The sequence below is a fragment of the Gopherus evgoodei genome, chromosome 14 (genome assembly GCF_007399415.2).
Source record: "Gopherus evgoodei ecotype Sinaloan lineage chromosome 14, rGopEvg1_v1.p, whole genome shotgun sequence".
NCBI classification, from domain to species: Eukaryota; Metazoa; Chordata; order Testudines; family Testudinidae; genus Gopherus; species Gopherus evgoodei.
This window is the reverse complement of record NC_044335.1, coordinates 21,850,076-21,868,103: the sequence shown is the minus strand read 5'-3', so window position 1 is coordinate 21,868,103 and position 18,028 is coordinate 21,850,076. Positions and strand designations below refer to the sequence as shown.

Genomic DNA, 18,028 nt, shown 5'->3' with positions numbered 1-18,028 from the left:
TGGTGTCCCTAGCCTCTGTTTGTCAGAGGATGGAGATGGATGACAGGAGAGAGATCACTTGATCATTGCCTGTTAGGTTCATTCCCTCTGGGGCACCTGGCATTGGCCACTGTCGGTAGACAGATACTGGACTAGATGGACCTTTGGTCTGACCCGGTACGGCTGTTCTTATGTTCTTATTTGATAAATATTGGTTGACTCACACCCCACCCCACCCCACCCCACATAACTAATAGAGTAGAAGGGGCTTTCTTGTGTCCACGTCTTAGTTGATGCAACTTCATTTAAGGGTGCGTTGATTTCTTCATACCTTTCAACCTTGTGTTATTAGGTCTCAAAGTGAGAAGCTTGGTTTTTTTTAAATAACATGATGTTAAATGCAATGGATCAAAAGTCCTTAAACTTGCTGTTTGTGGCACATGGACAGAGGGGAATGGAGAGGCGGTTGGTTTGTGGAAATAGGTCAGAGACAAATGAAATGTAATTACAAATTCAGAAAAAATTGTACATATTGCATATATTACATTTGACTGTTAGTAAGGCTAAGATTTTGTCTCAGATATTTTTAGTAAAAGTCACAGACAGCTCCTGAGCAATAAAGACAATTCACAGAAGCCCGGGACCTGTCTGTGACTTTTACTAAAAATATCCGACAAAATCGGGAACTGCGGAGTCCCCACACAGCCTGCGGTGGCTGGGGAGCTGCAGAGGTTCCAGCTCGGAGGTCCAGGGTCCCCCTGCTGCCTTCCCTGGGGAAAGTGGGGAGACCCTGCAGCTCCCAGCCACCACGGTCTGAAGTCATGGAGGTCTCTGGAAGCCATGAATTCTGTGACCTCTATGACAAAAATTGTAACCTTACCTTTTAGTTCCTGACTTTATTTCTGTTGGTATCGCCATTTAGGTGGTAGGCTGTTCTCGGCAGACTGCCTTTTATTCAGTGTTTGTACAGCACCTAGTACAATGGAGTCCCAATCCTGATTGGGACCTGTAGGTGTTACTGAATACAAATAATAAATTCATTTTGCTTCAGTCTGATACTGAGCTACTTGGTGTCTTTGGGTGCAGTGCAATCCCCCTGCTTTGTGTCTTCCTAGAAAATCAAAGAAGAGAATGAGCGGTTAGTGAAAGAATATGGCTTTTGTGTCATGGATAACCACAAGGAGAGGATCGCCAACTTCAAGATTGAACCCCCAGGCCTCTTCAGAGGGCGTGGCAACCATCCCAAAATGGGCATGCTGAAGAGACGGATCATGCCAGAAGACATCATCATTAATTGCAGCAAGTGAGCATGGGATGCTTTGCACCTTGCTTTGCTTACTAGTTAGGATAACTTTTTTTTTATCATATATGTAACTTGACATGGCATCTAAGCATTCAAAAGTTCAAGTGTTGGGTTTCTTGGTCAATTTAGGTGTTCTGAAGGGTGAGAGGTATAATGAAAACATCAGTTGTGTACAAGCCATTCCTTTCATAAGTGTCACAGAGGTCTATCCACACACCTCAGTGTTGATCAATACCAGCATCTTCTGTTACAGTGCAGGGCAGCTCCTGTTCATTCTACTTCCTTGGGGCCAAAGGGTATTTATTTTATATATGGCTCTCCCACTTGACTTTTTCTTGTGTCCTAAGAGGCAACAGACCAATGTGTAGGGTCTTCAAACTTCTCCTTCTCCATGTAGACTACTGAAGCTCTAGAAACATCCCCAAATCAAAGCAATGAGCTTCCCAACAATAACTAACAAAAGGGAACAATTCCATAAGAAGCGCAAACATGACTGTGTATCTCTTGATCTTTGACTTTCAGTTTTTTATCTTACTATCCCGCTACAGAAATGCTGTTTCCCAGACTAGAGTAGGGAGAGAGACTTGTTTAATACGTTTTGCTGTCCATTGACACTTTAATCTTTGATAGTCATCTATATTTTATCACCTGGGGTCTATTAAGACCATTTCTTTTCTCTTGCTGTTTTTGTTACCTTATGCAGGGATTCCAAAGTTCCCCCACCTCCTCCAGGTCACAAATGGAAGGAGGTCCGGCATGATAACAAGGTGACCTGGTTGGTGTCATGGACTGAAAACATCCAAGGATCTATTAAATATATCATGTTGAATCCCAGCTCTAGAATCAAGGTAACGTTTTATCTGGAAGGTTGCTTGGCCATGCTGCATCTTAACTGACTTTAAGAGGGGGAGCGTGGCCATCTAGTGGTTAAAGCAGCGGACAGGAGGCAAGACCGACTTTTTTCTTACTCTACCATTGACTCACTGTATGATATTGAGCAAGTCACTTTGCCTTAGTTTTCCCCATCTGCCAAATAGGGGAAATAGCTATTCTGTAGGGGTGTGAAATACTATCTGTGAAGTGCTTTCAGATTTCTGGGTGAAAGGTTGTTCTCATCCTAGCTGGGAGCCTTTCATGGTCTGCAGTAAGCTTAAAAGAAAATTTCTGCCAATTTTGTCTCTTAAGTTTGGCCCCAGTGTCTCCTGCCTGATCATACAGTTGAAGTCCTAACATGTTGCCGGGTGTCAGTTTAAAGGCATAAATCCAGCTATGTTACTTCACTGCAAGATGGAGGAGGAGGTGGATGTTCTGAGAGAACAAACCCTGCTGTGAGCACAGATAACTGGTGTAATTGTCAAATCATGTAAAAAACAAATGATGAGACTTTGAAGGTAGTTGGATTTCCATTTTTAATAGGACAGATTTTTGGGAAGGCCATCTCAGCAGGAAAATTGCCTGTTTTTAAGAGAGACTCTACGCTTACTGGGTGGCTCCCTTGGAGCGAAAATAAGAATCTTGTCCTGTGTGTGTGGTGGGACATCATTTCTGATGACCTATAGTAACTGTATCATCACGCACCTCTAATGTGCTATTCAGATCTTTTTTTAATGAGTTCACTCTGCTGTCTTTATGGCTTTACTGAGCGGGTCTCTAATTGTGAGAAGGGGACTGCTAAGAAAATAGCAATTCGGTAACTGTACATGAGGGACCTGGAAGACAAGTACCTCTCTCATCTGATTTCTGACTTCTGTGCAGGCACTTGATGTCACGGCTACTGAACTATGTGCAACTGCATGTGAACTTAGTTCAGGCAGAACTTTGAGCGGAGAATTCCCAGTGATTTTGTGCACATAGGCTTGAGCAGCAACTCTCTCTGCTTCTGCTGCTCACTTTCAGGTGTGTTGACTTTCTTGTGACTGTTTCTGCAGGGTGAGAAGGACTGGCAGAAATATGAGACGGCTCGGAGGTTAAAGAAGTGTGTGGATAAGATACGGAATCAATATCGAGAAGACTGGAAGTCCAAAGAGATGAAAGTGCGACAGAGAGCTGTGGCACTGTACTTCATTGATAAAGTGAGGGTTGATTTCTGGCAGTTTCCTCTTCCTGCCTCACTCTGAATAAAGATGCAGGGCTGGTAGGCACATGTCCCTAAGCCCAAATAAAACGTTCACACAGCTGCATCAAATTTAATAAGAGAGTTAAAGGGCTTTGAGAGAAAACCGGTTATTCTATTAGAAGTCCAGTCCTCAGAGTACCCAGAGGTCTCCTCCTGGAGTGACACTGGTCTCCACTTCCTCACAATTAACTGAAAATCCAGATCAGTAAATAGCCATACTGAACCTAGCTACATTGGGCAATATTGTTTTTGTTCAGACAAAAGTCACAATTAGGTTAATTCCAGAGTCCCCCAGTGGATCAGTGGGAGCTCTGCAGTGGGTGTATGGTCCTTGGCTCCAGCAGTTTCTAACTCCTACTAGAATGCTCTGCTTTTTATTATCACTTCGTTATGAACCTCACGACTCTTGACATCAACTGTGCTAATTGCTCTTGCCACACTGAAGAAAACTGTAGTTGGTCACCATGTTTATGCAACTGTAGTGTTTAAAACTGTGCCCTAATACTGATTGCACTGCTGTGTGGCTTCTGTGACCAGTTAATTACTCATTCTGATCTGTGTGGATGGAGTTAAATCACAGTAATTTTAGTCATGATTTAAATTAGCAAGCAGGAAACTTTATGTAAATAATTGCTTTTAATCTTGTATTGCATGTGTACTTTTTAGTTATTTTCCTAAAGAAAGGTTCATTCTCCTTGGCAGGTAATATTAAAACATGTTTATTTGCAATTATATATAGCCTCTAAATGTGGTACTTTTGGCCAACCAGGAAGATACACTATATCTATATACATTTATTTGAGCAATCTTATAGCTTAGTCTACACTTATGAAGATTCTTATTTTTAAACCTGCTTATTTGCTCTTTTTATCCCAGTGGGAACCTATCTACATCCTTAAGGTGTCTAAATATCTTTGAAAATCTGGCCCCATGTCTTTAGCATTAATAGATTTTATCCTCTCCCATCTAGTCTGTATGCATGGATTAGAAGAGGAAAAGATTTCCTATTTGGTCAACTCTGTCAGTTTCTCACACGTTTGAATAAACTAGTGCAAATAAAGAACCTTAATACATGTTCTCTGTGCAACTGCTGGTTAAAATGAAACCAAAAGTAACTAAGGCACAAGCTTTCTTTTTTATTTAAATACTTTTTAATAATTATAGTAAACTAGGGATTAACATAAGTTTTATCATAATGTACAATTTAATTGTAAACATATTTTTTTAAAAAATGTTTTTAAATTAAATGAAAAATCCAGTTTAAAAAATAATCAACTTTTTATTTATCCTGATTTTGATGTATCTTATGTCTTCTCCTCTTTTTGGCTCCAGCCATATAACTTCCATTGCACTTCATTGTGACACTAGATATTTATATTTTAACGTCAGTAATCCAAGTTTCAAACCTCTCCTTTTGAGAGTTACCTGTTTTTAGCTTCTCTGAATGTCTGTGCTCCCCTTCTGTTCAAGGATCAGGCACATGGTACCATGCTAAATCGGCATACCCTGGTTATGGCAGACAAGGACTCCCAGAGGACCCACAATCCATAATTACCAGAGCAGTTTGAAATGCTAAACCTCTTATTTTGATTCCATTTGCCCACCTCCCCTTCTCTTGTTCACTTTGTAGCTTGCCCTGAGAGCTGGTAATGAGAAGGAAGAAGGGGAAACAGCGGACACCGTTGGCTGTTGCTCCCTCCGAGTGGAACATATTAATTTGCATCCGGAGTTGGATGGCCAGGAATACATGGTTGAATTTGACTTCCTCGGTAAAGACTCCATCCGATACTACAACAAAGTCCCTGTTGAGAAGAGGGTGAGATGTTTCCCATTCCTTGTCTCTGTGCACTGTACAAGGAAAGGAGGAACTGGCTGGTGGAAAATCTCCAGACATGGTGTTTCCTGTACATCGTGTTTTATCCAATATGAAGGCAAAAATAAGTTAGCTTATCTTTGGCCCTCCCCTTCCTGTGGGTGCTTTGGAGAAGTAAGGCTGCCATTTGCCTGGTTCTGATGTGAAGTAACCGTACTGTGAGGCCTTTATTGAGGTTTCTCCTTTTCTAAAGTCTCTATACTCTGAGCTGGTGGCCGTTTAGTCCATGCCATATCCACATGACCAGCAATGGTTATTTTAAAGCCATTATGTGGATGTGTTGCTAGTCTGTAGCCTTAGCATCCTGCCTTTTTCTCGGTGATAGATATCGTTGGGACACAATCATAGCCACAGGTGCAAAAGCCAAGCCTCCCCAGCAGCATGAAGAGCACAGGGTGGTCAGTACGGGGCTGCACTGTTACTAGTGTAGCAGTAAGTAAACTTGGAGTTGTACATCAAGTATCATGGATGTGTGCCTGGATATTATACAAGGGATTTCTTTTGTTGAAGCTCTTGTCTGAATGCCTGCCTTCAGTGGGGTAGGCCCTGTTCTCAGATAGTCTGGTGTAAATCAGTGGAGCAGCTTCACTGAAGTATGCCTGACCTAAGAACTACTGTACAAAGTACATACCTGCTGACTGAGACCTTTCTGTTCCATGCAATATTTATTTGCTTTGTTTATATTCAGTCCACCAGTTCTCTCTCTCTCTCTCTCTCTCTCTCTCTCTCTTGTTACTTGGATGGCTCCAAGATAAATCTCCATCCACTCAATATAAGCAGAGGCATTAAAAAAAATCCAGGGAGTTATTTACGCTATATTACTCTGGTGTAAGAGAGAGGAATCTGACCCACTAACTATACACATTGCACAGTGTGTAAAATACAGTGTCTGTAATGCTGTGACAAATTGAATGACAAAGGGCAGTAAATGTTGATTTTTTTTTCAAACCGCCCCTATTATAGAAATGAGGGGGTCACAGGAGTTAAGAAAGAAAAATCTATTTTTCTGTTCCTAAATTCATGACATTAGTCCCTCTTGGGTGTGTTCTTTAAGAGCTCACAGTGGAGGAATTAATTATTATGAAAATAGAGATGTCTTGTTGTCAAAATGTGTTGCTGAAAAGCCTGGAAGTTGAATTTTCAAGTGATTTCAGAGCTATGTAGAGCAGGGATTCCTGGTCTGTCTGCATAATCTAGGAAGCCTTGATTGTTTTTGTGTGTAACTGCTTGTGGTGGTGTTGTGTGAAACAGCAAATGCAACAAAGGGATGTGGCTGTATCGGGGCTGCCAAAGGGGATTACATCATTGGTTTGGCCTGAGATGACAACTCTGCCCAATGGGAGAAGGATCAGGGTGCCCATTTGGTAGCAAGGATGCTCTGAGAGTAACCTTGTTCTGCCGAGGAAAAGTGCCAGCTTGGCTCTCTCTTTAACCAGGGCACTTAAGAGCAATGGCAGTAGTAGAGTCTTTCTCAGCTCTGACCTAGAGAGATCACCTCAGAGAGGTGAGATGGGCCATTCACTCCTTGGCTCTTCTGCTGTCAGGGAGGAGACCATTAGCACAAGTTCTAGTGGTGACTTGGGATGTGGACACCTGTCCACTTGGAAGGGGATCCAACTTTTCTCACATGGACCATCAGGTAGCCTTCAGAAGGCAGTGACCTTCAGTCACTGTTGAACTGGAAATCCAGAAGCAAAAGGCTCTCTATCCCATTCCCAAACCCAAGGCCATCTAGTCTCCTTGCTGTGCCTTGTGAAGTATTTTTTTCCCTTCTCCTTTCTTGTAGGTTTTTAAGAATCTTCAGCTGTTCATGGAGAACAAGCAGCCTGAGGATGACCTCTTTGACAGACTCAATGTAAGCAACAATATTGCTTCAGAGCTCCTTAATCTAATCCTAGTGATTCTTGCTATGCTGTTAGACCAGAGGTGGGCAAACTACGGCCCGCAGGCCACATCTGGTCTGTAGGACCATCCTGCCTGGCCTTTGAGCTCCTGGCCAGGGAGGCTAGCCCCCAACCCCTCCCCTGCTGTGCCCCAAGCCTCAGCTCGCCGAGCTGCCAGTGCTCTGGACAGAGGGGCTGCAAGCTCCTGCCAGGCAGCACAGCTGCAAAAGCCACTGGCATGGCTGGCTCTGTCCGGGCGGCATGGCTGCCAGTCCTGGTGCTGTGAGCAGCATGGTAAGGGGGTAGGGGTGGGGGGGTTGGATAACAGGCAGTGGGTCCTGGGGAGCAGTCAGGGGACAGGGAGCAGGGGGCAGTTGGATGGGGCGGAGGTTCTAGGGGCCTGTTAGGGGGCAGGGGTGTGGATAGGAGTCGGGACAGGGAACAGGGGGCTTGGATAGGGGGATGAGGTCCTGGGGGGTGGTTAGAGGTGGGGGTCCTGGGAGGGGGCGGTCAGGGGACAAGGAGCGGGGGGGTTGGATGAGGTTCTGAGGGGGGGCAGTCAGGGGTCGGGAAGTGGGAGGGGGCAGATATAGGGTGGGGGCAAGGCTGTTTGAGGAGGTACAGCCTTCCCTACCCAGCCCTCCATACAGTTTCGGAACCCCGATGTGGCCCTCAGGCCAAAAAGTTTGATCACCCCTGTATTAGACGAACATGGTACGACGGCTCTGTTGTTTTTGCCAGCCAACAGCAAATTGTACTGCCGCAGAGAAGGCCTAGATTTCATCTGACTCTTTCCAGTGGGCCTGGCAGAGACTGGCACAGAGGCAACAGCCATCTGTCTCCAGTAGAGATGTGCACATTTAAGTGACTGGTCCAAAACCTCAGTCTTTAAGCAGTCTGGCTTGCTCTCACTAAGGGCTTGTTGCTATGCAACAGCAGCCTAAGCGTGGGGAGGAGGCATGGGATGTGTGAGGCGAATGCCTTGCTGTCCAACCCCCTCCCCCCCCACACCTTCAGATCAACTTGAACACTGAAGGACCTGAGTGCTCCTACTGAGGTGAGATTGACCCACCTCCCTGTATTGGGGCCAAAAGTATAACAGTGAAGCAAGAATTGCTTTGCCATTCATTCAGGTGGTCACATCAGATGCTAGTTCTTCCTCCTCCCTAGTCTCCATCAGTGCCGATCTAAAGCCCAGTTCCACTCCAGCCCCTTGTTCGCTTTGTCAATAGTTGTAGCTACCACATATTCCATTATTCCTATATTGGCTTAAGGAAGACATCGGAAGATTCCAGGCATGGGTTACATATTTTCCTTGCCTGGATCATAGTGTGTGTACCTAGAAATTCACAGCTAAACCTCTGGTCCAATGGCAAGACTGTGAGTCTAGCAAGGATGCAGATATTCAGAAGGATTCTAGTCCTAATGCTGGAGTGACTGAAACCTCAAACTCTTTCTGCTCCCTTAGACCAGTATCTTAAATAAACATCTTCAAGACCTCATGGAGGGCCTGACAGCCAAGGTATTCCGTACTTACAATGCCTCCATCACGCTACAGCAGCAGCTAAAAGAACTCACTACCCGTAAGTGCTATTGTCTGGGACCACCTAGCCTCATTTGTGGTGATGATTTGTGTGATGGTGATGCCTTGGGGTGGATCTCTGAGGTGTCTCAGTGAGTACAAAATGGTCTTGCTGGATAACGAGGGCCAAAACCCTAGGAAGGGGATGGACAAGTTACTTAGGATGAAACGCGGCTTAGGATTTTTCCCCAAAAAACTCTCCCCTCCATCAGCTTAAGCCCAAAGTTTGACCTCCCTTGAAGTGTTTAGATTATAGGGAAAGTATTTTCTGGTCTCTCACAAGACTGTCTTGTCCCACTCTAGTGGCACAAGGCAATCTCAAAGAGGACATTACTGGCTTCCTAGGGATTCCCTTAAAATGCCAGGTGGCATAGGGTTGGCTATTCTAGACCTGTGCTACTCCCCTTGCAGCCTCCAACATAGGAGGCATGGCTGATGCGGGAGAGTTTGTTAAGGGAACAGCCCTGTGGCTACTGGCTTGCACTGGGGATGGGCCAGTGACCTCAAGATTGGGGTAATGCAGACTTGGCCTACAGCCATCTTTGGTGTATTCATACCATCATCCCCAGGTGTCCTGCAACCAGCACAGCTAGGTCTCTAGGACCTGCCCCCCACTATCTTGATGGGTGTTTTATCTTAAGAAATTTAAAATTTTAGAAGTGACCCTTTGAGGTGGGGAGAGAGGGAGAGTGGCTATGTCCTGGAAAATCCCCCCCCTCTATGCATCTGAGACATGCAGGGCAACATTAGTACTTGGCCATTTGTGTAACTCCATCCATCCAAATGCTGCACAAAACATGGATGAGCCAATGAGCCAATCCCCCTTCTAAGGCAGGGAATTATTGTTCTTCCTACAGAAGGGGGAATGGTGGCTTAGCACAGTTAAATGTCAGGCCCAAGGTTATGTAATATCAAGAAGAGTCCTGACCCTGCTCTGAGTGCCAGATATGCTGCCCCTAATAATAATATATGGAGATGTACCTATCTCACAGAGTGGGAAGCGATCCTGAAAGGTCATTGAGTCCTGCCCCCTGCCTTCACTAGCAGGGCCAAGTACTGATTTTGCCCCAAATCCTTAGGTGGCCCCCTCAGGGTTTGAACTCTCAACCCTGGGTTTAGCAGGCCAGTGCTCAAACCACTGAGCTATCCCTCCCGACCTCTCTGTTGTTGCCCAAAATTACTTATGACAAAGAGAAGAAAATGACATCTTTAACTCCTTGGTGCCAGGATAAATTCATTTAAATGCAGTGCGGGGGCCAGCATACTAGAGATTAATGCAGACTAACTTAGCCTCATTAGTGAATATGAATCAGTAAAAGCAATGGTGCATGCATATCCATGGCTGCTCAACCTCTCAGAATTGTTTCTCCTGCTTTTCAACTTTTTCAGCGGATGATAACATCCCAGCAAAGATTCTTTCCTATAACCGTGCCAATAGAGCTGTTGCTATTCTGTGTAACCACCAGAGGGCGCCACCAAAGACTTTTGAGAAATCCATGATGAATCTACAAACAAAGGTAATTTTTAGTCTGCTTCAGATTACAGACAGAGCTAGAAATCACTTTTTTCCTTTGGTTGTGGGTATATCATCATTTGCTTCTAATTGCAGTGTATCAAACTCCACTAAAGGGGAGTCCACTTTCCACTGCCGACGGAGTGCTAATGTGGCTGGGTCTGAAACCACTCTGTCTTGTAAGGCGAGTCCTCTGGTTTTTAAAAGGAAATCTTCCACCTTGAAGACAGATCATCTGAGACACGAGCACCCTTCTCCACTGGGAGAGAACAAAATCTGCCACCTCTCAGCTGACTTTCTGCCCCAGCCAACCAATCAGGTGCCAAGGGCATAAGCTGGCTTCCTGGGCCAGAAAAGCCCCTAGAATATCTTTCTTGCAAGATGTCACTTTTCCCTCAGCAAAGTCTGATTCGCATGCTGAGGACACACTACAGAGCTTAACTTAAAACCACAGGCCTTTTCTCTGATTTGTGGCCCTGAAAGGAAACCAGAGTGGGTGTCTGCTCCCTTCAGAGTGGCCTGGTAGACCTTTGTATCAATGCAGCTTTTGCACACAGTGCACTCTACTCCGCTAACTCGACCTCTTCCTTTACAGATTGTTTCTGACGAAGGCCATGAGGTCAAAATTTGGCTAGGTCTGTTCACAGCCTGACTTTAAAATAACCCTCTCAATAAGGTGTTCTGTTTTAGCACTGGGGTGTTCTCTTGCTTCTGTAACACCTAACCTGGCTGCCCCCACCCCTGATTTTTACAGCTGAATTGAGTTGTTACCTTGGGAGGAGGTGGAGAGTATGAAAATAACAGTTAAGGACTGAGGAGCTGGGAGTCTTTAAACCTTACTAGATCCCAAGCTCAGGCTGACTGTCTGGATTCAGTTCTTGATATTTTTTGGAAGATTACAAGAGCATGGAATCCTCATGCTTCAGGGCATAAACTGATCACCAGCCTGGGTCAGGAAATGTCCCTCCATGGGATTGTATGGCACATTTCGATACATTTTTATTGGTTTGCATCCAGCATACTCAGAGAGGCTAACCGACTAAATGGGCTATTGGCCAGCTCTGCTTTGGCAGATCCTACTGTACTTCCACTCCATTCCTTTGCTCAGGTGCCAGTTCCTGAGCAGTAACCAGAGGCTTTATCCTACATACCACCTTCTGGTTGGAGCTCTCCATTCCTAATGCCATAGGAACTTCTTACTATGAGAAAGACGATGCCCTCTGCACCGTCCACAAGCTGGTCTCTGTGCACAGCACATTTGAAATCCCAATGGCCTAATTTTTACAAAAGTGATTAGTGATTCGGAGTGACTCTATTTTCCAGTGTTCACCTTGAGACACCTTGGAAGGACTTGATTGTCAGAGGCCACAAGTCCATAGGAAATTAGACACCATTACGGTGTCTTAAGTCACTAGTCACTTTGAAAATGTAGGCCCAGTGTGTGAGGATTTATTTAAAGCCCCATCTGGCTCTTCTGCTGTGGATTAGATCCAGGCTCGTGTCCCACTCAGACATATACTTCACCGGTTGAATCCCAGGCCCTTCGATGCAGGTGGCAAATCTGCTAGGAGGGTTTGTACAGTTCCCCTGGATGTCAGCGAACCCCTCTTCTGTAGTCGTTCATGCTTTGTGGGTCTGACTCCTAATTCCCACCCTGCTCTCTGGGTTTTTGCCTCTTCCAGATTGATGCCAAGAAGGACCAGTTAGCCGATGCCAGGAGAGAACTGAAAAGCGCCAAAGCCGATGCCAAGGTCCGGAGGGATGAAAAGTCCAAAAAGTAAGTCTGACTTCAGTGCAGATAAGCTGTAAAAGGTCTTACAATGACAGCACAGGGCGGTAACCCAAAACGGGATTGCTGCTGCAGCCATGCTGCTTCAAATACCTCCCCCCTTCCCTCCAGATCCGTGATCCTCCAAGTTTTTGTTCCCCACCCCTCATGCTTTCAGGCCTGCATTAGCAAATGGCCACCTCGCTGAGGAGCACACTGTAGTCTGTCATTGTCTCTCCTTCCGTGGTCACTAGCAAGCTGCATGGGTCTCTGCTTTTCACAACATACCCTCACCTCCAGTGCTTGCATGAGCTCAGCATGTGGCTGATGGTTTAGTAAGAGACGAAGCAAGTCTGTGACAGGAGAGTGCAGAACACTGCTCAGAATCCCCAGATCACATCTCCTGGGCCTATTAGTGGGCCATCTTCACTCTGTTAGCTTTCAGTCTCTCAGGAAAGATATCATTTTGTTATGACTCGTCAAAACCTCTCTCTGTCCTGCTCCGCCGAACAGGCCGTACCCACCCACCTACCTACCTCTCCTTGGAAGCAGTTTGCTGAGCAGTGTGCTTCCCCTCTGGTGCACAGAGTAGGAGATGGATGGTATCTTAGTGTCTACTCCAGTAGAAACTACAGAGCAGCGTGTTGGGTGCTGAATGCAAAAACCAGCTAGGAGCATACACTTGTACTTAGACTTCCAAGGGGGCACTCTACAAACAGTAGAAAAAATGACCCTCTTTCAGATCAGACTGAATACTGCACTCTTGTGCTTAATAGATGATCTCATGCCACTTCATGCCTGGCTTTAAAACTGGGGGTTCTTTTTATATGGGAATAGGAATGTTACCTCTAGAGTCCTGGACAAATTCCAGCTTAGGGAACTGCATTCTGCCTCCTTAAAACGTTATCAGATAGCTTTAGTTGATACCAGATTCTTGATTTTGTGTATTGGACTGTTTAAAGTGTTGTCAGCTTTCACCTCGCTGATGGCTGCATCTCAGTCCTGATTGGCATCATTTGCCAAGCACTGGATCTTTTCAGGGAAGGTGCAAGTTACTAGGGTCTCCTTGAATCCGTGTAGGGTAATAATGTAACCCCACGAAGGCCAAGCTCTTTCTGAACAGTTCCCTGATTCTTTCCCCACCCACAGGACAGTAGAGAGCAAGAAAAAAGCCGTGCAGAGGATTGAGGAGCAGCTGATGAAGCTGGAGGTTCAGGCCACAGACAGAGAGGAGAACAAGCAAATTGCTTTGAGCACCTCCAAACTCAACTACCTGGATCCTAGGATCTCAGTTGCCTGGTAAGCTGCCATGTGGGGAAGGATTTCTGCCGGTCCCTGTGCTGTGTTCTCTGAGTGGTGGGAGGCTTTAGCATTGCTCTGATCCATTTCCAGGCAGTAGCTTGACCCTCTCGGAAATCTCAGCCTCTCTGAATCTTTTGTATTTTAGGCCAACCTCAGTCATTATTTTTTCTAAGAGCACCTTCCAGCAGCAGCCGCAGTCTCTCTGGGACCAAAAGGGCAGTGACCATTTACATTGTTGTCTCTTACATTTGGTGTCTTAATTTAGCATCTGTAGAGGTTAGAGACAAGCATACTGTGAACACTTCCTTTCTCTCCCCCTCAGCTCTCCTAGCACATCTCTTTTCTCTGGCCAGCCACGCCATTCTGCTCATTATTTCAGGCCTTAGCCCCTTCTGAGCAGACACTGCAATCATGCCAGTTCTGTGAGGGAAGCGGCTTGCGATGTGAACAGTCTCAACCCAACCTCTGTCAGACTCAGGAGTTGGGGATTCTGCAGTCAGAGGTGAATTTAGCCTTTTAAATTGCCTACGGTATTAGAAATTCCTACGGCAAAGGCTTCTGTTTGAGGAGAGGTGGCTGTTGCCAAAGGATCTCCACTTTGCTTTCAATGCATGCATATAGACAAATTGAAAAACTCTTCAGCAGCCTGGCTGGTTCTTAGCAAAGATACACCTGTCCTGTGATCTCCGTTAGCCATCCTAACTTCTCCTTAGCTACTAGCACTTGCAGGATGGTTTGCAACTTGAACATTATCCTTGTGAGTTAACTCCATCCCAAAGTAATCACTCCGAGTGACTAAAAGAGCTTGGACTTGCTAGCCGCAGGTCCTGCCATGTGGCATCGGAAAGATGTTGTGTAGTAACATCTCAAACGTGACCTGTGATCACAGTGATGGGGACAGATAAGGGTGCCGACCCCCCTGAGTTTGGCATGTTGGAGGATTGGAGGACTGTGGGAAGGGAGGTAAATCTGCAGCAGGCAGGTTGGGTAGTGGGTGAGGTTGGGAAGGAGGCACAGCAAATTGTAAGTTCTTTGACACAAGCACTGTGTTGTACACCTTTTGTGTACCATGCCAAGCGCAGTGGAGTCCTGTCCCCGATTAGCCCCTCTGTGCAAATATTAAGGAGAGGGACAGCTAGCGGTATAATTCCCCACTCTGAACCTTAGCATCCAAAAGATGGGGTACCAGCATGAATTCCTTTAAGCTCAGTTACCAGCTTAGTACTTGTAGCGCTGCCACCAACCAGGAATTCGAGTGCCTGGTACACTCCGGTCCCCCCCAAAACCTTGCCCGGGGACCTCCAAGACCCAGTCCCTCTGGATCTTAACACAAGGAAAGTAAACCCTTTCCCTCACCGTTGCCTCTCCCAGGCTTCCCCTCCCTGGGTTCCCCTGGAAGATCACTGTGATTCAAACTTCTTGAATCTTAAAACAGAGAGGAAAATTCACCTTCCCCTCTCCTTCTCTCTCCCCCTCCCAGATTCTCCCTGAGAAAGAAAGTAATCCTAACACAGAGAGAAATTTAACCTTTCTCTCCCCCTTCCCTCCTTTTTCCCCACCAATTCCCTGGTGGATCCAGACCCAGTCCCCTGGGGTCTCACCAGAATAAAAAAAATCAATCAGGTTCTTAAACAAGAAAAGCTTTTAATTAAAGAAAGAAAAAACAGTAAAAATTATCTTTGTAAATTTAAGATGGAATATGTTACAGGGTCTTTCAGCTATAGACACTGGGAATACCCTCCCAGCCTAAGTATAAAAGTACAAATTAAAACCCTTCCAGTCAAATACACATTTGAACTCCTTCCAGCCAAATACACATTTGCAAATAAAGAAAACAAACATAAGCCTAACTCGCCTTATCACCTAGTACTTACAGGTTCTTATAGATTCAAAATAGTATCAGGGAGATTGGAGAGAAACCTTGTTGCACGTCTGGTCACTCTCAGAACCCAGAGGGAACAACAACCAAAAACTTAACAGCACACACACAAACTTCCCTCCCTCAAGATTTGAAAGTATCCTGTCCTCTGATTGGTCCTCTGGTCAGGTGACAGCCAGGCTCATTGAACTTGTTAACCCTTTACAGTCAAAAGAGACATAAAGTACTCCTGTTCTATTAACCCTTAACTATCTGTTTATGACAGCCCCTCTATGCAAATATTAAGGAGAGGGACAGCTAGCAGCAAGCTGAGTTAGTCAAGAATTGTGAATAGGGGTTGGCAAGTGTGGTGGGAGATGTAACCTGGGGTGGAGGGAGAACCAGCTTTGTATGAGCCAGTGAGTAGGGGGGCACAAGAGACAACAGAAAAAAGGTTGCATTGGAGCAAAAAGGATAATGATCCTCAGACAGGTGCTTCTATTAAGAGAACATGTTTGTGAGCCCAGGTGACTAACTTTTTGTCTCCTTCTCTCCTGCAGGTGTAAGAAGTGGGGAATTCCTATAGAGAAGATTTATAACAAAACCCAACGAGAGAAATTTGCCTGGGCAATTGACATGGCAGAGGAAGATTATGAGTTTTAACCTGTTTTTAATGAGCTGGATTTTATGGAAAAGGGGGGGGGGGCCTGGTTTTAGGGAGATTGATAAACTGTGAGCCTTACTTGTCCTAATTGTGGGGGAGGGGGTAAGGAGGGGCAAGCGAGCATCAGACAAAGAAATCAACGTCTTTGAGAAAAGATAAACCTGGAAATATTATAAAGGAGCTGAGCCAGTTGTCCTATGGACAACTTATTTAAAAATGTTTCAGAGATCCAAATTCTAGCTGTATGGATTTTTGTTTTTTGTTTTTGTTTTGTTTCTCTCGAGGCAGGGCAAGTGGATGGGGGATTTGTCAACCTTCCACCAGGCAAATTCATCATTACACTGAAGAGCTTGGGGGATCTTTTAGCTACTGTATACAAAATCCAATTATATTGGTGCGTTTTTACAGTTAGGGTTTTGCAATAACTTCTATATTTTAATAGAAAATGGACTCCTTAACCCCTGCCCCTCCCTCTGCCCCATTTCAGGAATTTAACGAAATTTTAAAACCCAACGCACCTGACACAGCTGTCACGATGGTCATGGAGATACCTGCTTTTATTTTATTTTATTTTTTGTTAGTTTTACTCAAAACAATCGTGGCATCGGAACATGAATTTAATAAAAATGCAAAACAACCCACCACATCTGTTCAAAGCAAAGCATGATGGGAAGATGCTTCCTGACTTGAGTGTTCTTTTTTTAAATGTGAATTTTTATTTCTTTTAATTATTTTTAAATATTTAAACATTTTTCTTCTTGATCTTAAAGATCGTGTAGATTTGGGGGGGAAGATTGGGAGGGACGGATGAGTGTGGGGGGGGAGGGATGAGTGTGGAATTTGAGGAGAAATGAAATCAGTGACAGACAATTTTCCCATCATCCTTTGTTCTGAGCATGTTCTATACACTTCAAGAATACCCACTTTTTAGGTTTGGCAGACTGTTTTCTTTGCTTCCCCCTTTTTTTAACCCCTCTCCCCTCTTTTACTTGAAAGATTTTATTGTGTAAAAAGAAGTTTCACAGGTCAATAAATTTCGAGGGAAATGAGCATTGGTCCAAAAAAGGAAAAATAATCAAGATTTTAGGGCTTTTACTTTTTCTTTTGTAATTGTGTACAAAAATTTTAAAAATTAAAAAGCAGAATTTTAATGTGAAACCTTTTTTTTTTTTTTTTTTTTGGCTATAATCATTAGTTTTAGAGGCATTGTTAGCTTAGTGTGTGTGAGAAGACCATTTCCCGCAGTCTTTCCTCAACAAGTATCTTCTATTTTTATCATGAATTCCCTTTTAATCAACTGTAGGTTATTTAAAATAAATTCCTACAACTTAACCGAACATTGGCGTTTGTGTGTTCTTCTGTCCAACTACCCACGGGGCCAACAGCAGCCTCCATCAGTGAAAGCCTCACTAAAGGGGTGTGGTTTAGCTGTGACAAAGCAACCTGTTAGCCCTCCTCCTCAACATGTGCAAGCTGCCATAACATGGTCCCTGGACAGTGCACTGGACTGGGAGTCAGGAGAATTGTGGGGTAGTCCTAGCTCTGCCACTGGTCTAGTGTGTAACCATTGGGTGAATCACTTCACCTATACTTCTGACTTCCTTCCCACCCGTTGTCTGTCTAGATTGGGGACAGCAATTTTCTCACTGTATTTATACAGCGCCTGGCACAATGGGACACTGCCATTACACAAAGAACACCTCAAGCTGTAATCTCATTGCAGCTCATAGACTAAACTGTTCTTAGGCTGGGTCAGTAGTTGGATATGAGAGCTTCAAAGAAAGCCGGGTGTTCCAAAAAGTGCTGTTGGTGATTCAGTGGGTGGCACTCCTCCCTCTGAAACTGTGACCTCGTGTGGTACTAAGGTGTGCCTGGAGGGGCCAGATTTTTGATGAACTCTAAAATTAAGATTCTGATTTATGAGTGGTCTTTGGATCCCGTGGAATTTTCTACTACTGTTGAGGATGTTTGCCCTGACATTGTCATTGTGCTGCCTTTCTAAACTGTTCCTTGTGCATTATGTTGGCTAACTCGTCTTCACTTGTCTTCCTAGCTGTTGTGTGGTGTTTGCGGTGTGCTGGATTTCATCCCAGTGCTGGGGGGAGCGCACAGCCCTCTGCTGTCCAGTCGGAGGGTGGAGACTCAAGATAAAGAGGTAGCAATATAGGGGTCTTACTTTATTTTCAT

At 44.9% G+C, this 18,028-nt stretch overlaps 1 protein-coding gene across 2 annotated transcripts in view; it reads left to right on the top strand.

Moving 5' to 3' along the window:
* TOP1 (DNA topoisomerase I) overlaps window positions 1-17,178 on the top strand; it is an 80,275-nt gene extending 63,097 nt beyond the window's left edge. Inside the window, exons 12-21 of one of the 2 annotated variants that reach the window (XM_030533186.1) lie at window positions 1,095-1,282; window positions 1,986-2,130; window positions 3,211-3,354; window positions 5,029-5,214; window positions 7,058-7,126; window positions 8,623-8,737; window positions 10,126-10,253; window positions 11,932-12,026; window positions 13,167-13,316; window positions 15,738-17,178. In XM_030533186.1, coding sequence (XP_030389046.1) covers window positions 1,095-1,282; window positions 1,986-2,130; window positions 3,211-3,354; window positions 5,029-5,214; window positions 7,058-7,126; window positions 8,623-8,737; window positions 10,126-10,253; window positions 11,932-12,026; window positions 13,167-13,316; window positions 15,738-15,840 — 1,323 coding nt within the window. In that variant the 3' untranslated portion in view covers window positions 15,841-17,178. Of the gene's footprint in view, window positions 1-1,094; window positions 1,283-1,985; window positions 2,131-3,210; window positions 3,355-5,028; window positions 5,215-7,057; window positions 7,127-8,622; window positions 8,738-10,125; window positions 10,254-10,345; window positions 10,448-11,931; window positions 12,027-13,166; window positions 13,317-15,737 lie in introns of those variants that run through there. The other variant, XM_030533187.1, reaches the window with a different exon arrangement.
* Window positions 17,179-18,028: the final 850 nt, after the last annotated feature.